A 20,767-nucleotide genomic window follows, 5' to 3' on the forward strand; every position below is an offset into this window, starting at 1 on the left:
AAATATGATTGTTATTATTCTGACTGTCCAGTAAAAACAGAGCCTAAATGATGCTTACCATCTGTGATTTTACTTTATCACTGAACTCCTTGTAAAGTTGATCAAACCTGGTGTAATTTCTATTCATTTAAGAGGGTTCCCAATCCATATGCTGGGAAGAAAAAGGTAACCTTCTCCTTTGATAAAAGCAGAAAATGCTGGAAATTTTTAGCAGGTCAGGTAGCATCTGCGGAAGAAGTTAATGAGTTAAGTGATTGTCATAGTTGAAAAGAAAAGAAGTTAAGTTAGGGAGGAATGGGTAGAACTCTGAGCAGGTGAAGCCAGGGTTGCCCTGGGGATAAGCCATCAATTAGATCATCAGCTTGGTGGGTTAAAGAAGGGTCATAAAAGGTAGAGGACATTCTGCGTTGTTCATAACAGCTATGAAACATGGTATTGAGGGAATGAGATCTCAGATATAGAAACATCAGAGTTACAACCTAGCTGGTCAGGCTGTATTAATAAAGAGATAAAAAACTGAGCTTGCTGATACATGCTTGCCTTGTCCCTCACTTCTTTGTTAGTTGTACAGTATAAAGAAGACAACTATGTAAAGCAACTATAAAAACTTGGTGTTTCTCTTAGTTCTGACGAAGGACCTTCAACTTCAAATATTAACTTTTATCTTTCCACAAAAACTGTTTTAACTTCTGAATACATTCAGTAGTTTCTGCCTTTATTTTCTATTTTAAACAATATTTTTAGTTGTTCAGTAGAATGGTGTAATGAAAGGGCGTGCACGATGTTTTTCTTCACAAAAAAACCAAAGAGTGTTGGAAACTATTTTAACAGGTTCTGATAAACTCCATTTCTATTATCAAAAAAGAAGTTCTGTATCAAGCCAGTTTGTGCTTTGGTGAAAGATTTATGAATCTGAATATAGTTGAATGTTGTATTGAATGTACCAGTTAAATACCAGTGATCTTGTGTGTTTTCAGATCAGATGCTTTGGGTCATATTTTGCCACAACTGGGAAAGGATTGGACTCACCAGGGGATTGCCAAACTGTACCATAAAATACACCAGTATGTTTTATTTGCTTATTCAACAGAAAATATTGTGGCTTCTTTTGATTAGTATTTCTCTTTGAAGCGTGGTTTCTTAAGATGTATGGGCTCCACTGCTGTTCGGGCAAGATGCTAAATGACATGGGGGCACACTCAAATGTTTGCAATCTCTTTCAGCTTAACAACTTACCTGTGATGCTGTTTTCCTGGTGGGGATAATGGTACTACGGAGCATTATCTGAGCATAAGACTTTGACCGCAAGACTGAGATGTGAAGGAATAACTTGTCTGATGGTTTTGAATCTATGAAATGCTTTTCTCAGGAAAGTTGAAGCTGCTGATTAAGTATAATAAGTGATTCAAGGCTAGAGTATTTTATTTTTTTTATCATACAGGAATTGGTGAGAAAAGTGGATTTAAGTTCGTCACCAGTGATATTGAATGAACAGTAGCCTTTGAGAAACCGTGGACCCTAATCCTGCAATTTCTGGCTGCTCTTATCTTTTTAGAGTTCCACTGTTGTGTAAAAATAAATCTTATTTAAGTCTGACCAATGTCAAGCTTGTGCCTCAGTTTTTCTTTAACCTTATTCAACTGAGCTTAGAGCATCTGTAAAAAAAAAATCATGCCCAAACACAGTCACATTTGGCATCTACTGCGGAAAGAGGCCCCCTCAACCTGGTGAACTTCAGCATCCATTTTCCTGCTTGACTAAGACACCACTAAGCTTGAAGCCAATGCCCAATTTTGAAGAACATTCCTTATCCAATTCCTTGCTAAAAATTACCCCTGTGCTGATATTGAATCCAATTTGAAATCAACAGCTAAAAAGCACTCACTGAAAATCACCATCCTATACTTTCTGTCTCTCTAAGATTGCTATTGATTGACATTGAGCTGAAATGGATAATGGATTACTCTCTGAGGCAGGTTGGCCTGGGCCCACAATGCACCACCTCAAATGTTTGAGCAGAACATAGACTCAACCTAAACCTGACAAGTAAGGTTAGATCCTTTTGGCTTGAATTAGGTAGTTGGGTTCCAGTTCTTCTGTCTCCAAATTTTTTTCTTTTTACCATGCCTTATTGAATTTGTGATTGAAACGTTTACACAGAATAGGTACACTCAAAAATTAAAGTATCCTATTGCTCTTCTTTGCATGTTCTATAAGCTTGAGCTGTGCCAAGTTATTGCTGGACAGATGCCAACACGTATTAATTCCCATTTATTCCTATGATTCTTGCCGGTGTCACTGTTTTCCAACCTTTCCATGGCTTTGCTCTGTTCCATTTCTGTGAGCTCTTTCCTCTCTTCCAAGATCTCAGCTTGCCTATGTTTTGACTTTTGCGTTTGCTCCATCTTTGGGTGGCATACCATTATCGATTTGCCGTCAGTTCTAAAATTCAGTGTCTTAATCTCATACTTTTCAAGCTTCTGATCTTTGTCAGTCTTAAAATGACTCATCTAAGACCAAGTGTTCAGTTAGATACTCTAATATCATTGTGCTCCTGACAAGGCATAATGGTAAAGCTGCTGATCTTGTGAAGCACAGATTTGCATTGGTGATTCAAGATCACAGAAATTATGCTATTTAGATTCTTTTTGGGGAGGCACGTGACAAAAGCTGATAAACTCAACTTTGGTTAGTCATTTGCCAATTATTTTCAAACCTGTCAGAAGCCTGGAAATTGTATAAGTTTTAAATATCTTTGCAGATGATGGGATAACATGCACATGCAAGTGGGGTTCTTAGGGATGATTCAGAGCAAGAAAAAACTAATTCTATGCACAATCCAACAGGTGGAGCTAGTGCATTGTTTTTAATTATGGGTGAATAGTTTAACATGGCACTGGCTCGTGAGAAAAGTCCACACTTTACCTTCCTTGGTGCTCCTGAGATCTTGCTAATACCTTAAATTGAAAATCCAGCAATTAGTCCTGCTTGCAAAACATAAAACAAAACTAGGTGACTAAGCCTCATCTTGGCTAGTTTGATGTAAAACTGTCTAAAACATTTAGAAGCACACACAAAATGCTGGAGGAACTCAGCAGGCCAGGCAGCATCTATGGAAGAGAGTAGACAGTCGAAGTTCTGAGCTGAGACCCTTCATCAGAGCAGTCCTGATGAAGAGTGTTGCCCCAAAATGTTGACTGTTTACTCTTTTCCACAGATGTTGCCTGGCCTGTTGAGTTCCTCCAGCATTTCCTGTGTTGCTTTGATTTTCAGCATCTGCAGGTTTTCTCTTGTTTGTGAAACACATTTAAAAGATCTGATACTCAGAAATATTCAACAATTATTTCAAGATTATTAATAGTTGAGTTGAAGAATACTTTTAAAAAAGTTTTTTAAATTCAATTTTCAAATTTAATTACATAGAATAATATCTATCCTCCCCTCCCCCTTTAACCCTTCCCCCATAACATACCCCTACCTAAAAAAAAAAAGAAAAATAAACAGAAAAAAAGAAAGAAAGAAGAAAGACTGCCTGGATATTGGAAGGTCTCCACATGCTCCATGGCATTCAAAATAAATTTAATATATGTATTTGTTTCTTTCCCCAAAGAAGAATACTTGAAAAGACCTCTCATATTTCAAGATTCAAGTTTCTTTGTCACATATACGTTGAAACACTCAGTGATAATACATCATTTGTGTAACAACCAGCACACCCGAGGGTGCGCTGGAGGTAGCCCACAAGTATCGCCCATTGTACACAGATGGACTCCCGATCTCATAATCTACCTAGTTGTGATCCTTCCACTTTATATGTCACGCAGAACACTTTCGCTGTAACAGCAACACTTTATTCTGCATTCTGCTTTTATTTTACTATCTCAATCTACTCATATATGGCATGATCCATTTGGATAGCAAACAAACAAAAGCTTTTCACTGTATTTCAGTACATGTGTCATTAATATATCAATATCAAACACCAATGTAAACCTGAGAAATCTCAGGAAGACTAACCTTTTTGAATCTGCCAGCATCTGATCATTGGATCATTGGCCACAACCAGGTAATTTCATGTAGTGTAAGTTATGGCTCTATGTTTTGTATTGGCTCTGCGTGGTTCCAGGCAAGTTTGTGAGCTGCATTTGTGTGGCTGCAGTCTAATGTGTTCAACTGTAGGATAATTTTGATACGTGATTTGGCTACTGAATATTTTGTTTCCCATATTCAGTCAATGGATAAAGTTCAGAATGCCTACATGTACAAAGTTAAATCAAATGATATTAACTTTCTAATTCAATGTATTTTTATCTTGTGCTAATGAAATAATTAGCGAGTAACTTTAGGTAGTTGGACTGATATAATATTGAAATCTTCACAATTCATATTCACTTAATCTATTAGTTCAGCTTAAGTGAATAAGTTATTTAAATAAACTCATTTCACTGAACTATCATTTCTGATTTAGTTTGCTGATGTAAGACCGCATTGAAATTATAAGATTATAATTATATGTATTGGGAATATCTGTTTATTTTTAATGAAGGTCAATTTAAACTATTTTGCCCTCATTTGAAACTCTCAGACTAAACTCATAAAGTTATTGAAATTGTATCCACTTCATTAAATGTTCTAACCACAAAATGAATCATGGTAATGGTTTTTATATGAGATCCAAGTAGAGAATACCATATCATTGATATTTCTCGGCTTTTATACAGGAATGGTTACAAATTTCTTTACTGCTCTGCCCGTGCAATAGGAATGGCAGATATAACCAGAGGATACTTGCACTGGGTTAACGACAGAGGTACTGTACTTCCCAGAGGACCTCTCCTGCTGGCGCCTAGTAGTTTAATTTCAGCATTGCACAGGTAATGATTCTTCTCAATATTTATATAACTTAAGGAAATTTGCCATCATCCATCTAAGCCTTCAAATATAATTGCATGTAAAGCAGCATTTGAACTTTATACTGCAAGTATATTTAATGGATGAAATCCCTCAACATTTTCCTATTTAAATAATTTCTGCCTTTAATAGTGTCACAGCGGACATTATGAAATTTCTAACTAATTGAAAAATTAATTGTTTCTCATAGTGGGTAAATCTGCCAATTTATGTCAGGCATAGTCTGCGCCAACTAGGATTTATCATTGTGAACTATCATAGTCCCATACAACTTTGGGTCAGAATGCTGGTAATTTTTTCTTGCGGACAGTGATATTGATAATATTTGTCTTTGTTTTTTGACACTCAAAGATGCTGCTTTCAAATAAGTGTGTTAATCATTTCCAGTATAGGAACACAATTTTTGTGCACAAGTAATGATGCATATTACTGACAGTTCTCCTGGAAATTTATGTGGCTTTTATTTTTCAATGCTTTTATATTCTCAATAGAAAAACTTGCTTTTCAAATCCTCCGTGTGTTCTACTGTCCCCAAGTTGGTTATTTGTTTATCTTTGTGTGTAGTTTTTCATTGATTCTACTGTATTTCTTTATATCTACTGTGAAAGCTCACAAGAAAGTAAATCTCAGGGTAGTATATAGCGATATAGGGTAGTATATTTTGATAATAAATTTATTTTGAAGTTTGAAAAGTTGTTAGTTACTGCAAATGTGCATCTCCCATTTTGGATTCCTTTACCCATGCATGAATGTACTTAATGCTTCCTATGGCCCCTACTCCAAAAATAAGTCATTTTTGCTTCATGGAAACAAAAATGTCACCCACCTTAAAAATTAGTCCTTTCCACACTAATCATCTGATTACTGTATCTGATCTCAGGATCACTTGCCATCGGTTCTGAAGATTCCCAAAAGTTCTTCCTTCACCATCATTTATGCATATGATATGTGTATTTCTGATTATTATCATCTTGAACATTTTTTGAACAACTTTCAATCTTTTTAATTGGCAATGTGTATGTCATACTTTTATTAGGAAGTCTGAAAGGTTTTATTGGACAGTAGGTGGACAAAGTCCCAAAACTTTTTTTTTATGTTTCTCAGGGAAGTAATTGAGAAGAAACCAGAACTGTTCAAAATTCAATGCTTGAATGACATCAGGAATCTATTTAATCCGCATAGATCTCCATTTTATGCTGCTTTTGGAAACAGGACTAATGTAAGTGAAGATTTAGCTAAAAACCAATTGCATTAGCAATCCTTGCATTTAAATAAGGTTTTAACACTTAGCTCTATTTCTGCAGCTTTTTATGCCCAAGTACTTTGTATTTAAACTGTACATTGCAGTAAATACTTCGAGACTCAGGGTGGGTGAATTGCCTTTCCTCTGGATTTCTCAGAGGACATCAGTGTCCTCAGTGATGAGGGATTCTTGCAGTCTTATGAAATTGACTGTTGGTTATTCCATTTGTTCAGGAGTGCTTATACTTTAAGATTTGGATAAATCATCAATGTAGAAGCCATGAAAACAGTGCTAACAATGAAGTTAGCACTGTTGTTGCTTCTCTACCAGGCTGGTATGATTGCAAAACCATTACTTCAAAGCATTTTGCACACAATGCTGAATTTCATCAAATCATAATTGCTGCAGTTACACTTCTGTAAATATTTATTGCAGGATGCATATGCCTATAAAGAGGTCAATGTGCAAGAAAGCAGAATTTTCATTGTAAATCCCAAAGGAGAGCTAATTCAGGAACAAACGAAGAGCAACAAATCATCGTAAGTGCCCAGTAATGTTGGTTTATTAAAAGTGAGGATGGGTTTTAAATTACTATTTGATGGAAATTGCAGATATGTAAAAATTAATACCAGTTATAGTGTTGGTGTGTGGCCAGGTGGTTAAGGCATTCGTCTAGTGATCTGAAGGTCACTAGTTCGAGCCTTGGCTGAAGCAGCGTGTTGTGTCCTTGAGCAAGGCACTTAATCACACATTGCGACGACACCGGTGCCAAGCTGTATGGGTCTTAGTGCCCTTCCCTTGGACAACATCGGTGGCGTGGAGAGGGGAGACTTGCAGCATGGGCAACTGCCAGTCTTCCATACGACCCTGCCCAGGCTTGCGCCCTGAAAACCTTCCAAGGCGCAGATCCATGGTTTCATGAGACTAACGGATGCCTATAGTGGAATACTCAACATTTAAGCTTTATAGTGCAAGTTTGCTTCATCCTGACAAAGAGAAATCTAACGATGGTCAGGTCAGTATGGGAAATTGAAATAGTTGCAACTGGGAGCTTGGGATGGCCTTTGTGGACTGAGTGTAGATGTTCTGTGAAACTGCTGCCAAGTCTGTGCTTGGACTTGCCTGTATAAGGTAGGCCACACTGGGAGCTTGGACTGTAGTAGACAGTGTTGAAGAAGGGAGTGTGTGAACCATTGCTGCACCTGTAAACACTGTTTATGTCCCTGGATGGTAGTAAGAGAAGTGTTACGACAAGCGTTACATCTACAGTAAAGGCAGAGGTCGGGGTGGGGTAGGTGGGGAGGGATGCGGATGAGGGAGTGGTATCTATAGTGATCAGAAAGGAATAAGGAGAAGATGTAGCTGGGTCCTGCTTGTATCCCTCCAATGGCTGTCTCCTATCTTCATACTCCTCTCCCCCCACATTGTTCCATCTTTTTTTTTTCCCCTTTCTGCCTGCCTCCATCTATCATTCACTTGGTAGTCTTCCAACTCCAACCCAGCTCATCCTCTCCTATCTGGCAGTATGTGGCTGTTATCATACACCCCTCCTCAGTCCACCAATAAGCTTAGAATCATTATGATCACTCTGCTTCTCTTCATACTGACCGATGCAGCTTTAGATCTGAAATGTCAACAGTTTCTTTCCTCCCAGCACCTTGTTTGTTGTTCTAGATTCCAGCATCTTGTGTCTCAGTTGTACTCCCAATCCGCAAAAGAACTGGGGCAACTTAAGTATAGCTATTCTGATACTGATCTGAAATGACAAAGTTTACCTGCAGAAGTTTTTTTTAACTATGTAATGAAAAGTTTAATGGACAAGGTGCCTGCCACTTAAGCAAGTTTTTCACTAGCAAAAATGAACAAAAGCATTTCTAGTTTCTGAATTCAAAGTCTCAACAACACACACAAAATGCAAGAGGAACTCATCAGGCCAGGCAGCATCAATGGAAAAGAGTAAACAGTTAATGTTTTGGGCCGAGACCTTTCAGGACTGGAATAAAAAGATAAATCAGAGCGAGAAGGAGGGGAGGAAGGAGTACAAGGTGGTAGGTGTTAGGTGAAACCGGGAGTGGGGGGTTGGGGTGGAGGGGTGCTGGGAAGTTGATTGGTGAAAGAGATAAAGGGCTGGAAAAGGGAGAATCTGATAGGAGAGGGTAGAAGACCATGGAAGAAAGGGAAGGGGGAGGAGCACTAGAGGGAGGTGATGGGCAGGGGAGGGAAGTGGGTACGGTGAAGGTGGGGGGGATCATCAAGAAATCGATGTTCATTTCGTGAGTTTGGAGGCTACCCGAATAGAATATAAGGTGTTGCTCCTCCAACCTGAGTGTGGCCTCATTACAGCAGTAGAGGAGGCCATGGACTTGCATATGGGAATGGGAAGGAGGATTGAAATGGATGGCCATGGGGAGATCCGACTTTTTCTGGTGAACGGAGTGTAGGTGCTCAGCAAAGTGGTCTCCCAATCTATGTTGGATCTCACTGATATATAGGAGGACACTCCAGGAGCACTGGGTAGATTACCCCAACAGACTCAGATGAAGTGTTGCCTCACCTGGAAGGACTGTTTGGGGCCCCTGTATGGTTTTGAGGGAGGAGGTGTAGGGACAGGTATGGCACTTGTTCTGCTTGCAAAGATACTGGAATTTAGAAGGATGAGAGGGGATCTGATTGAAACGTATAAGATTATTAAGGGATTGGACACGCTAGAGGCAGGAAACATGTTCCGATGTTGGGGGAGTCCAGAACCAGAGGCCACAGTTTAAGGATAAGGGATAGACCATTTAGAATGGAGTTGAGGAAAAACTTTTTCACACAGGGGTTGTGGTTCTGTGGAATGCTCTGCCTCAGAAGTCAATGGAGGCCAATTCTCTGGATTCTTTCAAGAAAGAGTTAGATAGAGCTCTTAAAGATAGCGGAGTCAAGGGATTCGGGGAGAAGGCAGGAAGAGGGTACTGATTGTGGATGATCAACCATGATCACAGTAAATGGCGGTGCTGGCTCGAAGGGCTGAATGGCCTACTCCTGCACCTATTGTTTATTGTTTATAGGTACCAGAGGGAGATCAGTAGGGAGTGAAGAATGGACGGGGAATTGCATAGGGAGTGTTCCCTATGGAATGTGTAGGGGAAAGAAAGATGTTGCCTGGTGGTGGGATCCTGTTGGTGATGGCGGAAGTTACAGAGAGAATTATATGCTGGACTTAGAAGTTAGTGGGGTGGTAGGTAATGACATGAGGTTTGGGTAGCATTGTGAGTTGTTTTATATTTCAATAATACAGACCATCTGAAAGTACTCTGCAGTTCTTTATCAAATTGTGCCTTTCTCTCCTCAGGTATTCACGGTTGGGTGAATTAGTAGAACATGTATTCCCGCTAATAGCACAAGAAAGAAGCTCAGCTTTTCATTACCCTGAATACAGTCATTTTGCATATTGGCGCGAACCACTTCTAGAACTTGATGCAGATGAGCTCAATGAATTTAAAACCTCGAAAGATTAATAAAAAGGCTTTTCAAGAACTTTGATTTGTAAGCATATTAGTACCTTTGATTATATTAGAGCACATTGTGATCTGTAACTTCTGATTTGAAGTCCAATGATCTGTAAGTTGATTCGCACTTAAAATGCAATTTGTAAGTATTTAATCTAAGTGAATTCAAGTGAAGTTCCAATAAACGCCACTTGTGACAATGCTGACATTATTGTTTCCCCACCTAGTAGTTTGCACATTGACGGTTTAATTAAATTTACTATACAGCTGAAGCTATAAAATAGCCAGTGTAAAAAAAACTACCTGCTGGTGCCTGTGATTGGGTCAGTAGTAAATTCTAGTTGATAAAAGATTCTCAATTGACTTCAAAGGACACTTTCCTTGTAGTATAGCACTTTGAACTCTGGAGAATAGTTTTGGTACACTCTTTACAGGGTAAAGGAGGCAGAACTATTTTTATTTACCTCATCAACATGGTAGAAAGTAAACGTGGTTTTCAAGTATCCGACACTTAAATTGTCAGCCTGTATCGGTGCAATAGAGACTCCCTGTGAGAAAGTGCACTCAGAATACATTTGTGGGTTAGAGTGAGGGGCGGTTCATCAAAACAAACAAATATAATGAGGGCAAAAATGCTCAAAAAGCTGTAATTACTTGGTTGAATGGAACCAAATGTGGAGCAAGGTGCAGCAACTAACTGAAGGTCTTATCCAAAGTAGAATGAGGACAGGTAAGTTAGAGGCCTGGCCATGATGAGATTAAGTTAGCAAATTAAACATCGCGTATGCAGTTGGATGTCGCACAGTAGTGTTTTGGTATCTGAAGGTATTTCCCAGCTGCTGAAGTGTGACACAAAGCAAATGGTAAGAACTCCACACAGTTCAACGTTAACAAGAGAAAATCTGCAGGGGCTGGAAGTCCAAGCAACACACACAAAATGCTGGAGGAACTCAGCAGGCCAGGCAGCATCTATGGTAAAAAAGTACGGTCGACGTTTCAGGCTGAAAGCTTCAGCATAGATGCTACTGGGCTGCTGAGTTCCTCTAGCATTTTGTGTGTGTTGTTTTGTTCAACACAAAAGAAGCTTTATCCTGCTTAAATTTTTAACCTTCCTAGGGTCATAAGAATTTGCCTCCTCTGATGTAACTCTTAGCCAAGGCATTGGAATAATTGCAACACATTTAAAAAGATGGTGTACTTAAGTTAAAAAAAAAGATTTTTTTAAAGTACTTTGGCAAGTACAGTGGAAGACTAGCATGTTGCATGAGAGTTGCCTGAGGAGAAGGCGAATGTTACATTAACTGTTCCAGTTTTACTAGTGTAATCAGTGAGGACTTTTGTTATTACTTTAGAAAATTTGATATTTAAGTCTGATTGTTTCAGCTTTTTCAGAGAAAGTCACCAGTTATAATTGATAATTTCAATCAATTGTTTATTCTTTGTCTTTGGCAAGTAAAATACTGTACTTGTCTCATTAGATTTCCTTGACAAGTTTGACTTAGTCAAATACAAGCTTGGATTCTAAATTTCTTGGGAGTTATAAACTGAAGTTAAAAATGTTGGTTAAGTGGAAACTATCTTTACTAGGATGTATCTTGCACATTCAATCATTATACATCAATCAAAGGAGATTTCTTGTTCCTGGGTGCATTATATACACCTTAATTACAATGCCTGAAAATCACTTCTGAACAAACTGTAATATGGCATGGAAAAGGTAGCAGAATTAGAAGTAATGGTGAAATTAAATACAGTTCAGCAAAGTAAGACATTAAAACATTTTATATAAGGAATTTTTAGTAATTTAGATGTAAATATTTAATGAACATGCTATTTGCTAGGAAGTATAAACTCAGTTGGTATTTTAAATTAACAGCCATATATTGCTGAACCTCAGATTTAAAACCATGAATTTGACCAGTTTTAGTTGAGGTAATTAGAGTTGTGAGATGGGTCATATGCAAAAGAATCTTGAGAAACACAGATTTCCTTTCTTGCTTCAATCAAGATTGTTTTCTTGGCCTAGTTTATAGTCAGCAATTATTTTTCAAGTATTAAGGCTATTGATCTGGCCTTAAGAGAGAGATGTGTGTGATATTAAGACAACTGTAAGAGAGAATGAATAAATTGTAGAACTGTATTTACATTGCATATTGGAAAAAAGTCATCACGCAACATGTGTGAGGTTTTATAGGTGAGGATTTTCGCCTTGTTCTTCCACTCAATACAAATGCATAATTTGTTGTACCTGTAGTAATTCTCTTGTTACCATTCAGCAAGCACTGATTGGGCATTGATCTAAAAAAAAAGACTATTTGAAAGGTTTGTTCTTTCTGTGAAAGTTCAAATATTTGTGAAGAGACTTTTTAAGCTCTTTTCTATTTTAACAATGCTATATGTACTGCCTGTATGAAATAAACTTTTTTTGTTAGTCAGGAATTGCTTAATGGATAGAGTGTTCACTTATTGAAACACATTGAGTTGGAATCAGACCGTAGTGTGGTACAGCAAGCAAATGCTTACAATTACAGTCCTGACTGGGGAAACTTTTGTTCCTTGAAAAGTAATGCAAGCACTTTATTAGACCATCAATATCTTTTATTTGCGGTTACAAATTTGTTTAAAATAGACACAATCTTAAGTGGTGTGTATGTTTTGCATTCAATTTTCATATGTCACCAAAGGAATTTTCATGTACCAAGGTGTATTAAAATAAGTCTTAATTATAATGCCAGCAAATCACTCCTGAATCAAACTAATATGGCATGGAAAAGTAGTAGAATTTTGAATATATTTGATTCACTACTTTGAAGTTACTATAATTTATTCACTTGTTAAAGTGAACTTGTTTCAAAGAATGCTATTGCTTGTTTCTTAAAAATTTCTTAAAAATAACTGGAATAATTAAAGAAAATTGAACAAGTGTACATTTATTCCAATGTCTGTGTTATTTTTGCACTAATGTGATTTTTTTCCCCTGAGGATATGTTATTAAATAACACAACAGAGAAATAAATTTATGAATATGTTTACTGACTGAAATCTTAAGGAGTTCACCACAGGGGGAGAAAGGTTTTTCTGTTTTGGGCTAAGGCAATATCAAAGACTGTAACAGAAAAACTCTAAAGTAATTCCCTTAACCTCATCTGTGGAGATTTCCTGTGTCAAACTTCACTCATTTGACTTTGAAGTAGAATTCAGGATGTTTAAAATACAGAGAGACCGTCAGTTTATGTAATGGTTCTGTTTCAGAGAACTGTCCATAAACTGATTTTTCTGTAAGTTAGAAAGGAACACTTTCTCCCTAAGTCATAATGTGAATTCTTGAGCCTCGACTGCTCTTTGGCACTGACCTACAAGGAGTGTACTGAGAAGGGTCAATGTAGGTGATGGGAGTTGTTATCAGCAATTGGACTGTGACAAATGCATGTGGAATGATAGGGGGAGCTGATCTGTAAATCAGCAAAAAAGCTACTGGCAGCTTAATAAAGTGTGTGCTAACGACAGGTTGATCAGTGTTCATAATGTTTTATCTTACCTGAGGAAGAGTTTGGAGAAGGCTTTGATTGTTTTTTCTGTCTGGGTGTTTCTTGATGAAGATTTCAAATACTGTTCCTGAGAACAGTCAAGAGCAGTTTGCATGAAGTTGAAGTTTGCTGGACCAGATCTTGCACAGTATATATTTCAAAGAATTAGTACTTCCATTCCTTGTTAGTAATTTCAAATGCAGATGTTTTGTCATTGTTTCAGAGTAGGGTTCTCAACCTGGGATCCACAGACCCCCTTGGTTAATGGTCGGAGTCCATGGCATAAAAAAAGCTTGGAACCCCTGTTTTATTCCATCTCATAAGTACTTCCACCAAATTTTGTTGTGCAAATTCCACATTAGTCCTGTTTAGAATCAAAATACAGGCTCTTCATAGACTCTTTAGTAGAACATTTTAACTTCCCAGGGCTGAAATGGCTAGCACGAGAGGGCACAGTTTTAAGGTGCTTGGAGGTAGGCACAGAGGAGATGTCAGGGGTAAGTTTTTTACGCAGAGTGGTGAGAGTGTGGGATGGGCTGCCGGCGACGGTGGTGGTGGAGGTGGATACGATAGGGTCTTTTAAGAGACTCCTGGATAGGTACACGGAGCTTATTAAAATAGAGGGCTATGGGTAACCCTAGGTAATTTTAAAGGCAAGGACATGTTCGGCACAGCTTTGTGGGCTGAAGGGCCTGTATTGTACTGTAGGTTTTCTATGTTCCATTTGCCTAATTCATAGAAATAAATGTGGAATTGGTGGCTACTGAATGGGGTTGCCAGTAGATTGGGTCTAATTTGATTAAATATATTTTGCTGTTACCTTATTGCTCAGTACTGCTTCTCTTGCAGGTTGGAATCTTGTTCCTTTAATATCCGTCATTTTGGAAAAACGTGACCTTAGACTGTGGTTGATAGCTTAAATGTTTTCAAAAAGCCATGTGTAATTACATGGATGGGAAGCTTGCTGGCAACAAGATATATCACAAAGGCCAGAACTTAACCTGTTCTGTTTGGACAGGGGCCAGGTATGTTAAAACCAGATTTTGGCATACTTTGCAAAATGTATCCATGAGTGCCCTAGGCAGAACATTGTATATTCTATGAATTCTTCAGCCCTAATCATCAGATGGAATTGTCTATTTGATAAGACACACAAAAGAAGGTGGATGTATTTTCTTGCCACTTGTGGAGAAGAGTTTGTTGCTACATTCTGCTGTAACAAAGGAACAAAGGCTCTTGTTAGATGTTGTTTATGTTGAATCAGTTGTACTGCAGGTCTGATTAACACCAAAAACACTTGGCAACCATGGAGGATGTATGCCTGCCCTACCATCAGTGTTTTGCTTCTGAAGAAATGCATTAAAAAATATCAGTGCCTTGAATAACACATGAATCAGTTATCACATAATATGCCAACAATGATTTGAATGTCTGTCTGCCCCTTGGGGATTCAGTACGGTTCAAGACCATGCACTACACAAGGCCTCTTCGCACACTGTACCCATGCAGTGCATTGAAAGATAAATAGCAAAGTCCAGAACTGAGACTTGAGAAAGAAGCAGACAAATGTTAGATGGGGAGAGCAATACATATATTTGGAGGATGTTAGTAAACTCCACCAGCCTGTGGTAGCTCAACATCGGGCTTGTGACATTGAGCGTTGAGACGGAGGGGCTTGAGTCTAAAAATATACCATGCCAGGAACGATGTCATTAGATCAGCATCAGGATGCAAAATGGCTCAAAGCAAGAACAATTTGATACGGAGTAAACTACTCAAATATCTGGAGCAGGCTTGAAGCCATTGTTAACCAAATTCTATCTAGAGAAGTGTTCATTTTTTTTCCAAAGCATAGCCCTAGAAGATGCAGTTTTGTGTCTTTAATGTGGAAATTTTGAAATTTGCTCTTCCAAGATCCATTCTACAATTTTTTACAGAAATATCCAAGGAAGCAAATGAACTTTGAATATCTTAAAAATCAATTTCACTGTGCATTGGACATAATTTCAAACCATGTTTATTGCAAACATTAAATTAAACAGTAGAAAATGTGTATTTAATTTACAGAAAATAGCACCATAACTTGTTCATCAAGTTTCATATGTTCAAAGATGTACACTAATATACAAACACGAGGATTTCAAGTTCATGTGTATGTTGAACAATTCTTCATTGTGTTAAAAATGTCTGAGCTGCAATGTTATGTTAGCATTTATTACTAAATATAAAGAATTATACTTTTTCTCAATATATTTTTGGGGAAATATTTCAAATTACTGCAAATGTTCTGGCAGTATGTTTTACAACAGACTGTCAACTTCAAACAGTCGATTGATCAAATACTTAAGTGATTACTGTGCTATAATCTGCATCTGAATGTTATTTTTAACAACTAATTTCAGTTAAATACCATAAGACATGAGAGCAGGATTAGGCATTCAGACCATTGTGTCCGCTCTGCTGTACATTCATCCACTTCACAATCTCTGACCATTCACAAGCATTCATTAACATTTAACAATCGTTATTGAAAATGCAACTTTTCTGCCTTGGAAGTGATACTGGATATTGCTGACACAATAAATCACGTCCCTAACTAATGTTCAGTTGATGCAGAAACAATTCATAATCCATAATGTTCAAACATAGGAAGCATATTAGCACTGACTCCTTGATGAAAGTCAACTATCTCATTGTTAGCAAATTGGCAGAAATTCTGAGTGCAGCCTAGGTAACTGCTATTCATTTCTCAATATCTGCTCTCTGAATCTTTGGATATTTAAAAGTGAAGGCAAATGCACACAAAATTTTAAAATGAAGACATGAAAAGTTGGCATGGAATAAGTGTAGCTTAGCCTGTATGACAAATGAAGTTTAATGATGAATTTTCATAGAAAAGAATGAAAAGCTTACATTTAAAAATAAATTATTCTGGTAACTACAGGGTTGTTTAGGCTACCCAAGTCAAAATATTTGCTACCACTTGGCCTGGTTTTATAAGCTAACAATGTTCTAATGGCCAATGATAGCTTACATCCTGATGTACAGTCTAGCAGGGAATGGTGGTGCCAGGATATTTCTGAGCTCCAAATATTGAAAATCGCTCTAGTGTAAGTCATGCTGTTTAATATTCTGGGTTTGAGCATTTTACACGGAACTTCCTTCGATGAGAAAAGTTCTTTTGATTAAATGGCCACTGACAAACATTTTAAGATCCCATATAAAATCTTCAGCTTTTTAACCTGTTCAGCATTGAGACTAAGCTTTCAAAGTACTATTATCTTTGTATAGACTATATAAAACTGGAAATGTCAGAAAATGAGTAATTTAAAATAGAATCATAATATGTACAAAGGAAATAGCATTTTTAAAATCAGTCATCTTAATATTAAATGATGCCATTATCTGGCTGAACAGTACTATTCTCAAAAGGTTAATAACACATGAACGGTAACCTACAGGCTTTGTCTCTGAAGATATTTAACTTGAATATACAGTAACTCAGTTTGTTTCACTTAGTGGTTCTTGACTTAAAAATTTAGATTGGCCAAAGATTGCAGTTCTAGTGTGGTTCAGTCTGCCAGATGTTTACAATTGAAATGAGTATTTCCAGTTAGTTCATTGTGAGATTTACAGTAAGCACTTTAAATCAAAGGATGGCCAATTCTATCAGTTCTAGTTACCTCGGTTTTGTCAACTATGCATTGGTGAATCGTTCCATAAAATAGCACTGAATGTAGAGTATAGCTCCTCTGTTCTCGTGTAAGCTAATTTTCCTGACATGACAACAACACTGACTTCATCACCAGCTTTCAGCCTGAGAATTAGGCTGAACACAGCAAGGCCTCCTCCAGGATGATTCTCAGTTTCATCCACTGAAATTTCTAGTCGTTCAGTCCTATAGCCCGCTGTGTCCACTTGTGCAATGCTTACATTGGATACTGTCAGCACAGCCTCTATGCGTTCATTTCTTTGCGGAGTCAGTACAGCACTAATAAAATACTGTCCACTGTGAGGGACAGTAAATACACCTGCAAAACAAACACAGAACTTTAGATTCCTATAGACATGGTCTGGATCTGAAATCTGGTCCAAAGTTCCATTGTTACTCGTACCAAGCAATAACTATTTTCAGTAAATCTGAGCCAACCTGCAATGAGATGCTATCTGTCAGATGAACAGGTAACTATTGATCAGATAAATACTAGACCCAAAATAGCAAGTCAGAGTATGGGTAACCTCAGATAAATGAATAGGCTCTTAAGCACCTATAAGGCACAGATGGGTAACACTCACAACACGCTGGAAGGAACTCAGTAGGTCGTGCAGCATCCGTGGAAAAGATTGGTCGACGTTTCGGGCCGGAACCCTTTGTCAGGTTCCGGCCCGAAACGTCGACCGATCTTTTCTACGGATGCTGCCCGACCTGCTGAGTTCCTCCAGCATGTTGTGAGTGTTGCTTTGACCCCAGCATCTGCAGAGTATTTTGTGTTAGGCACAGATGAGGAATGCACTGGTACATCTTTCACTTGGGTTGGATTAACTGAGCTCCAGACTGCTCAAGGAGTTTCACATTATCCAGGTTTCAAGACAAAATCCCTTGATCAGCTTCATCCACCACTGACAAAAACAGCTGGAGAATGTGCTATTCATAAATAGAAATTGGACGAGGCTTTTTTGACAGCTCCTTTCAGATGTCAACTATGAATCACAGATAAGTGATTTTACTTTCAGAAGTTTGCTTAGAATATAGAACACTGCAGCACACAGCAAGGATTTGTTTCTGGGGCTTTCAAAATAGCTTTTGCTGGTTTGAAGCGATATATTACTGTACTGGCCAAATATCTGTGCATTTACCAGGGATGTCATACCTGTGTTAGGTGCATAATGCCTTCCATCGTTGATCAGAATTTTGTTGAACCTTACAACCCCATTATCAGCAGTAAAGGGCTCTTCAGTTAGACCAACAGAAAATACGACGTGGTTAGTAAGACCCTTGTTTCCTGTAAATAAAACATCATCAGTGAACATACTTAGAAACGAAATAGAGATGGAAAGCACAGAATTCATTGATTTTACTGATTGAATTTAAATTCCACCAATAAATTTCATTAAACATGAACAGCAGTGTTCAATAATGGAAAACATTCATGTGTATTGGATCTATTTAATGAAAATATTCTTGAGATATATAAAATCTGATTTTTTTGAAGGAATGAAAAGCCTGGCTAGCTGGTAACTGCCAATGTAGGAAATGTTTGTGATGGAAAGAACCTGGTCAAAACACTTCCTATGTTGGGAACAATGAACTGTAAAATGAAGTTAATGTTTTTAATTTTATGCTTTCCTTAATCGGGTATATGCCAGTCCTATATAATTAATTGACCACCTGAATTTTTTAAAAATCCAGAATATGAGCATTTGCTGAACATTTTTCATATAATACTCTATATGTATTAGTTCCAAGTAAAGATATTGAGATATCACTGACTTTAGGACTTGTGTACTGCCATCTGATGTAGATTTGAACTTGATACAGATGTATGGAATAACATTCTTGACCAATGCCCTTAAGTTTAGGCTGTTCTCAGCTCTAGATGATTAGAAACACAAAGGACAAAACTAAAGTGAAACTTGGCACAGTTATCAAGAAAAATATTCCTCAACTATTGCCGTGATTCACATTAAACTCCCATACACACAGAGAAATCCAAAACTTGAACAAAGTTCAAAAAGAAACACCTTTGATGCATTCAATATGGTTCCGTCAGAAGTGTTGCTGTTGATCACTGACCTTCTTGTGCAGCTCCCTTTAATATATACAGCATGTGATGCACATTGTGGCTAATGTTTTTGGCTTCTAAACCTGGCAGCTTGTCATTTTCTTTCCAATGGCTGTGGTGGGGATAATATTTTTGTCCAGTTATTGCAGGAGGAGCAAACCGAGACTAGAATATCATTCTCAGATGACAAAAACTGGACACTCTATGGTAAGCTACTGAATAAAAAATCCTGCCAGTTGGGATGGAACCAGAATTTGAAAGGTTTTAACTTTGTCTCTGCCGAACAGGCTCCCACTTATCTCCTTTAAAAGGAACATTTGTTTCTGACCTGAAAATGCTCCTGTTTAATAGCAGGCCTAAGAGGAAATGATCCTCCTGGGGTTTTATAAATATCCACTGTGTAATAAGCTGCTCGGTTAATGTAGAGTTGCACCCAGGCATTATGTTTACTTGGAATGGAACTATTAATTGAAAGATCACAGCAATTAATCATTTTATGTACAGAAGGAAGGAGAGGGATTTCTGTTGCAACTTGGACATTTATTTCCGGGTGCCCCAAAGCACTTTGATGTACTTGATTTTGTGCCTGGGTTGTATAGGAAAAATGTTAGCTAATTTGAGCATACTAAGTTCTCACAGAATTTATTCATTATTAAAGTTTAGCCAAAGACAAATATTGATCAGTGTAGTGGTGAAATTGCCCAGTTCAAAACTGTACCATGGGATTTGTCTTTTTACAAACATGGAAGTGGATAGGCCTTGATTTACTGTCTCACTGGCAGCACTTCAAATAATACTCTACTGGAGTGTTGGTCTGATACCAAGATTGGGGAAAAAATCATTTTAAACTGAATGACCCAAGTCAGAAATAGATGCATTAGGCTTAATGAATGATACTGCTTTAGTTCCACAAGAATAAAACTTGCAGATTCTGTGCACTGATGCTGAGCTCTCTTTTGACAATTAGGTCCAATAGAACCCGTGTTCAATGGCTATTGGGTAAAATATAACTTCTCATGGACGAAAGCATCTAATTTTAAAATAGACGATACTCTTTCATAACAAGAGTAGATACACAATAACTCTCATTTACATCGTTTCTATAGTATTTCATTGTTCTTTAGATGCACCCAGACATAATGGATGATCTAACAAAAGAACAAGCTATCCAGATGACCAATGATGAGAGCATGAAGGGAGTACAAAAGGATATATCACATATCAGTTGTTAATGGTTATGCATTCACACATCCACATATCCACATTTTATCTACAGTAGAACAATGCTAACTTTAATTTAAGAACCATCTGCGAGCTTAATCAGTGAGCCATTCTGATCAGTAGCTCATAGGTGTGCCCATGAGGATAGTAAATACTAAACGGCAGAGGCATAAGTCTCTGTTCCACTTCAGTGCGGTAAATTCAAAGTATAAACACTTGAATTAAGTTTTATTACAGTGTAATTAATCTGACAACACATTGGAATGCATGCACAAATTTCCACTTTACACAAAAGGCTTTCCCCATCCTTCAATATTTTTAAAGCCATTTTACACTTTTTAAAACTTCAAAATCTAAAACTGATAATCAGAAATAACATTGTATGATAAGCCCTAATTCAATTTTTGTGAAAGCATTTTAATTTCCAGCTCAATTATCTCATAACGTTCAGTGTTAGTAAAAATATTGATACTTTTGGCAGCAGTGATACACATCACTGATCACTCATCCCTGTGCCGAAGACGCCGCGCCCCAGCGGCCTCAATGACTAGACCGGTGGCATTGAGCTCCCACATCATGAAGACCCTGGAG

The 20,767-nt window shown here is 37.7% G+C and overlaps 2 protein-coding genes across 7 annotated transcripts in view; one reads left to right on the forward strand and one right to left on the reverse strand.

The window, feature by feature from the left end:
• Positions 1–12,572, forward strand: part of LOC140187112 (phosphatidate phosphatase LPIN2-like) — a 77,071-nt gene extending 64,499 nt beyond the window's left edge. Inside the window, exons 16-20 of one of the 2 annotated variants that reach the window (XM_072242072.1) lie at positions 978–1,064; positions 4,722–4,874; positions 6,016–6,130; positions 6,590–6,693; positions 9,489–12,572. In XM_072242072.1, coding sequence (XP_072098173.1) covers positions 978–1,064; positions 4,722–4,874; positions 6,016–6,130; positions 6,590–6,693; positions 9,489–9,654 — 625 coding nt within the window. In that variant the 3' untranslated portion in view covers positions 9,655–12,572. Of the gene's footprint in view, positions 1–977; positions 1,065–1,223; positions 3,081–4,721; positions 4,875–6,015; positions 6,131–6,589; positions 6,694–9,488 lie in introns of those variants that run through there. The other variant, XM_072242080.1, reaches the window with a different exon arrangement.
• A 2,655-nt stretch (positions 12,573–15,227) lies between these two features.
• emilin3b (elastin microfibril interfacer 3b) overlaps positions 15,228–20,767 on the reverse strand; it is a 35,331-nt gene continuing 29,791 nt past the window's right edge. For 4 of the 5 annotated variants that reach the window (XM_072242099.1, XM_072242106.1, XM_072242115.1 and 1 more), the window contains 2 exons: positions 18,044–18,175; positions 15,228–17,203 (listed from right to left, as the gene is read on the reverse strand). In XM_072242099.1, the coding sequence (XP_072098200.1) occupies positions 16,866–17,203; positions 18,044–18,175 (470 nt within the window). In that variant the 3' untranslated portion in view covers positions 15,228–16,865. Of the gene's footprint in view, positions 17,204–18,043; positions 18,176–18,663; positions 18,766–20,767 lie in introns of those variants that run through there. The other variant, XR_011883016.1, reaches the window with a different exon arrangement.

This window comes from Mobula birostris, chromosome 2 (genome assembly GCF_030028105.1).
Source record: "Mobula birostris isolate sMobBir1 chromosome 2, sMobBir1.hap1, whole genome shotgun sequence".
NCBI lineage: Eukaryota > Metazoa > Chordata > Chondrichthyes > Myliobatiformes > Myliobatidae > Mobula > Mobula birostris.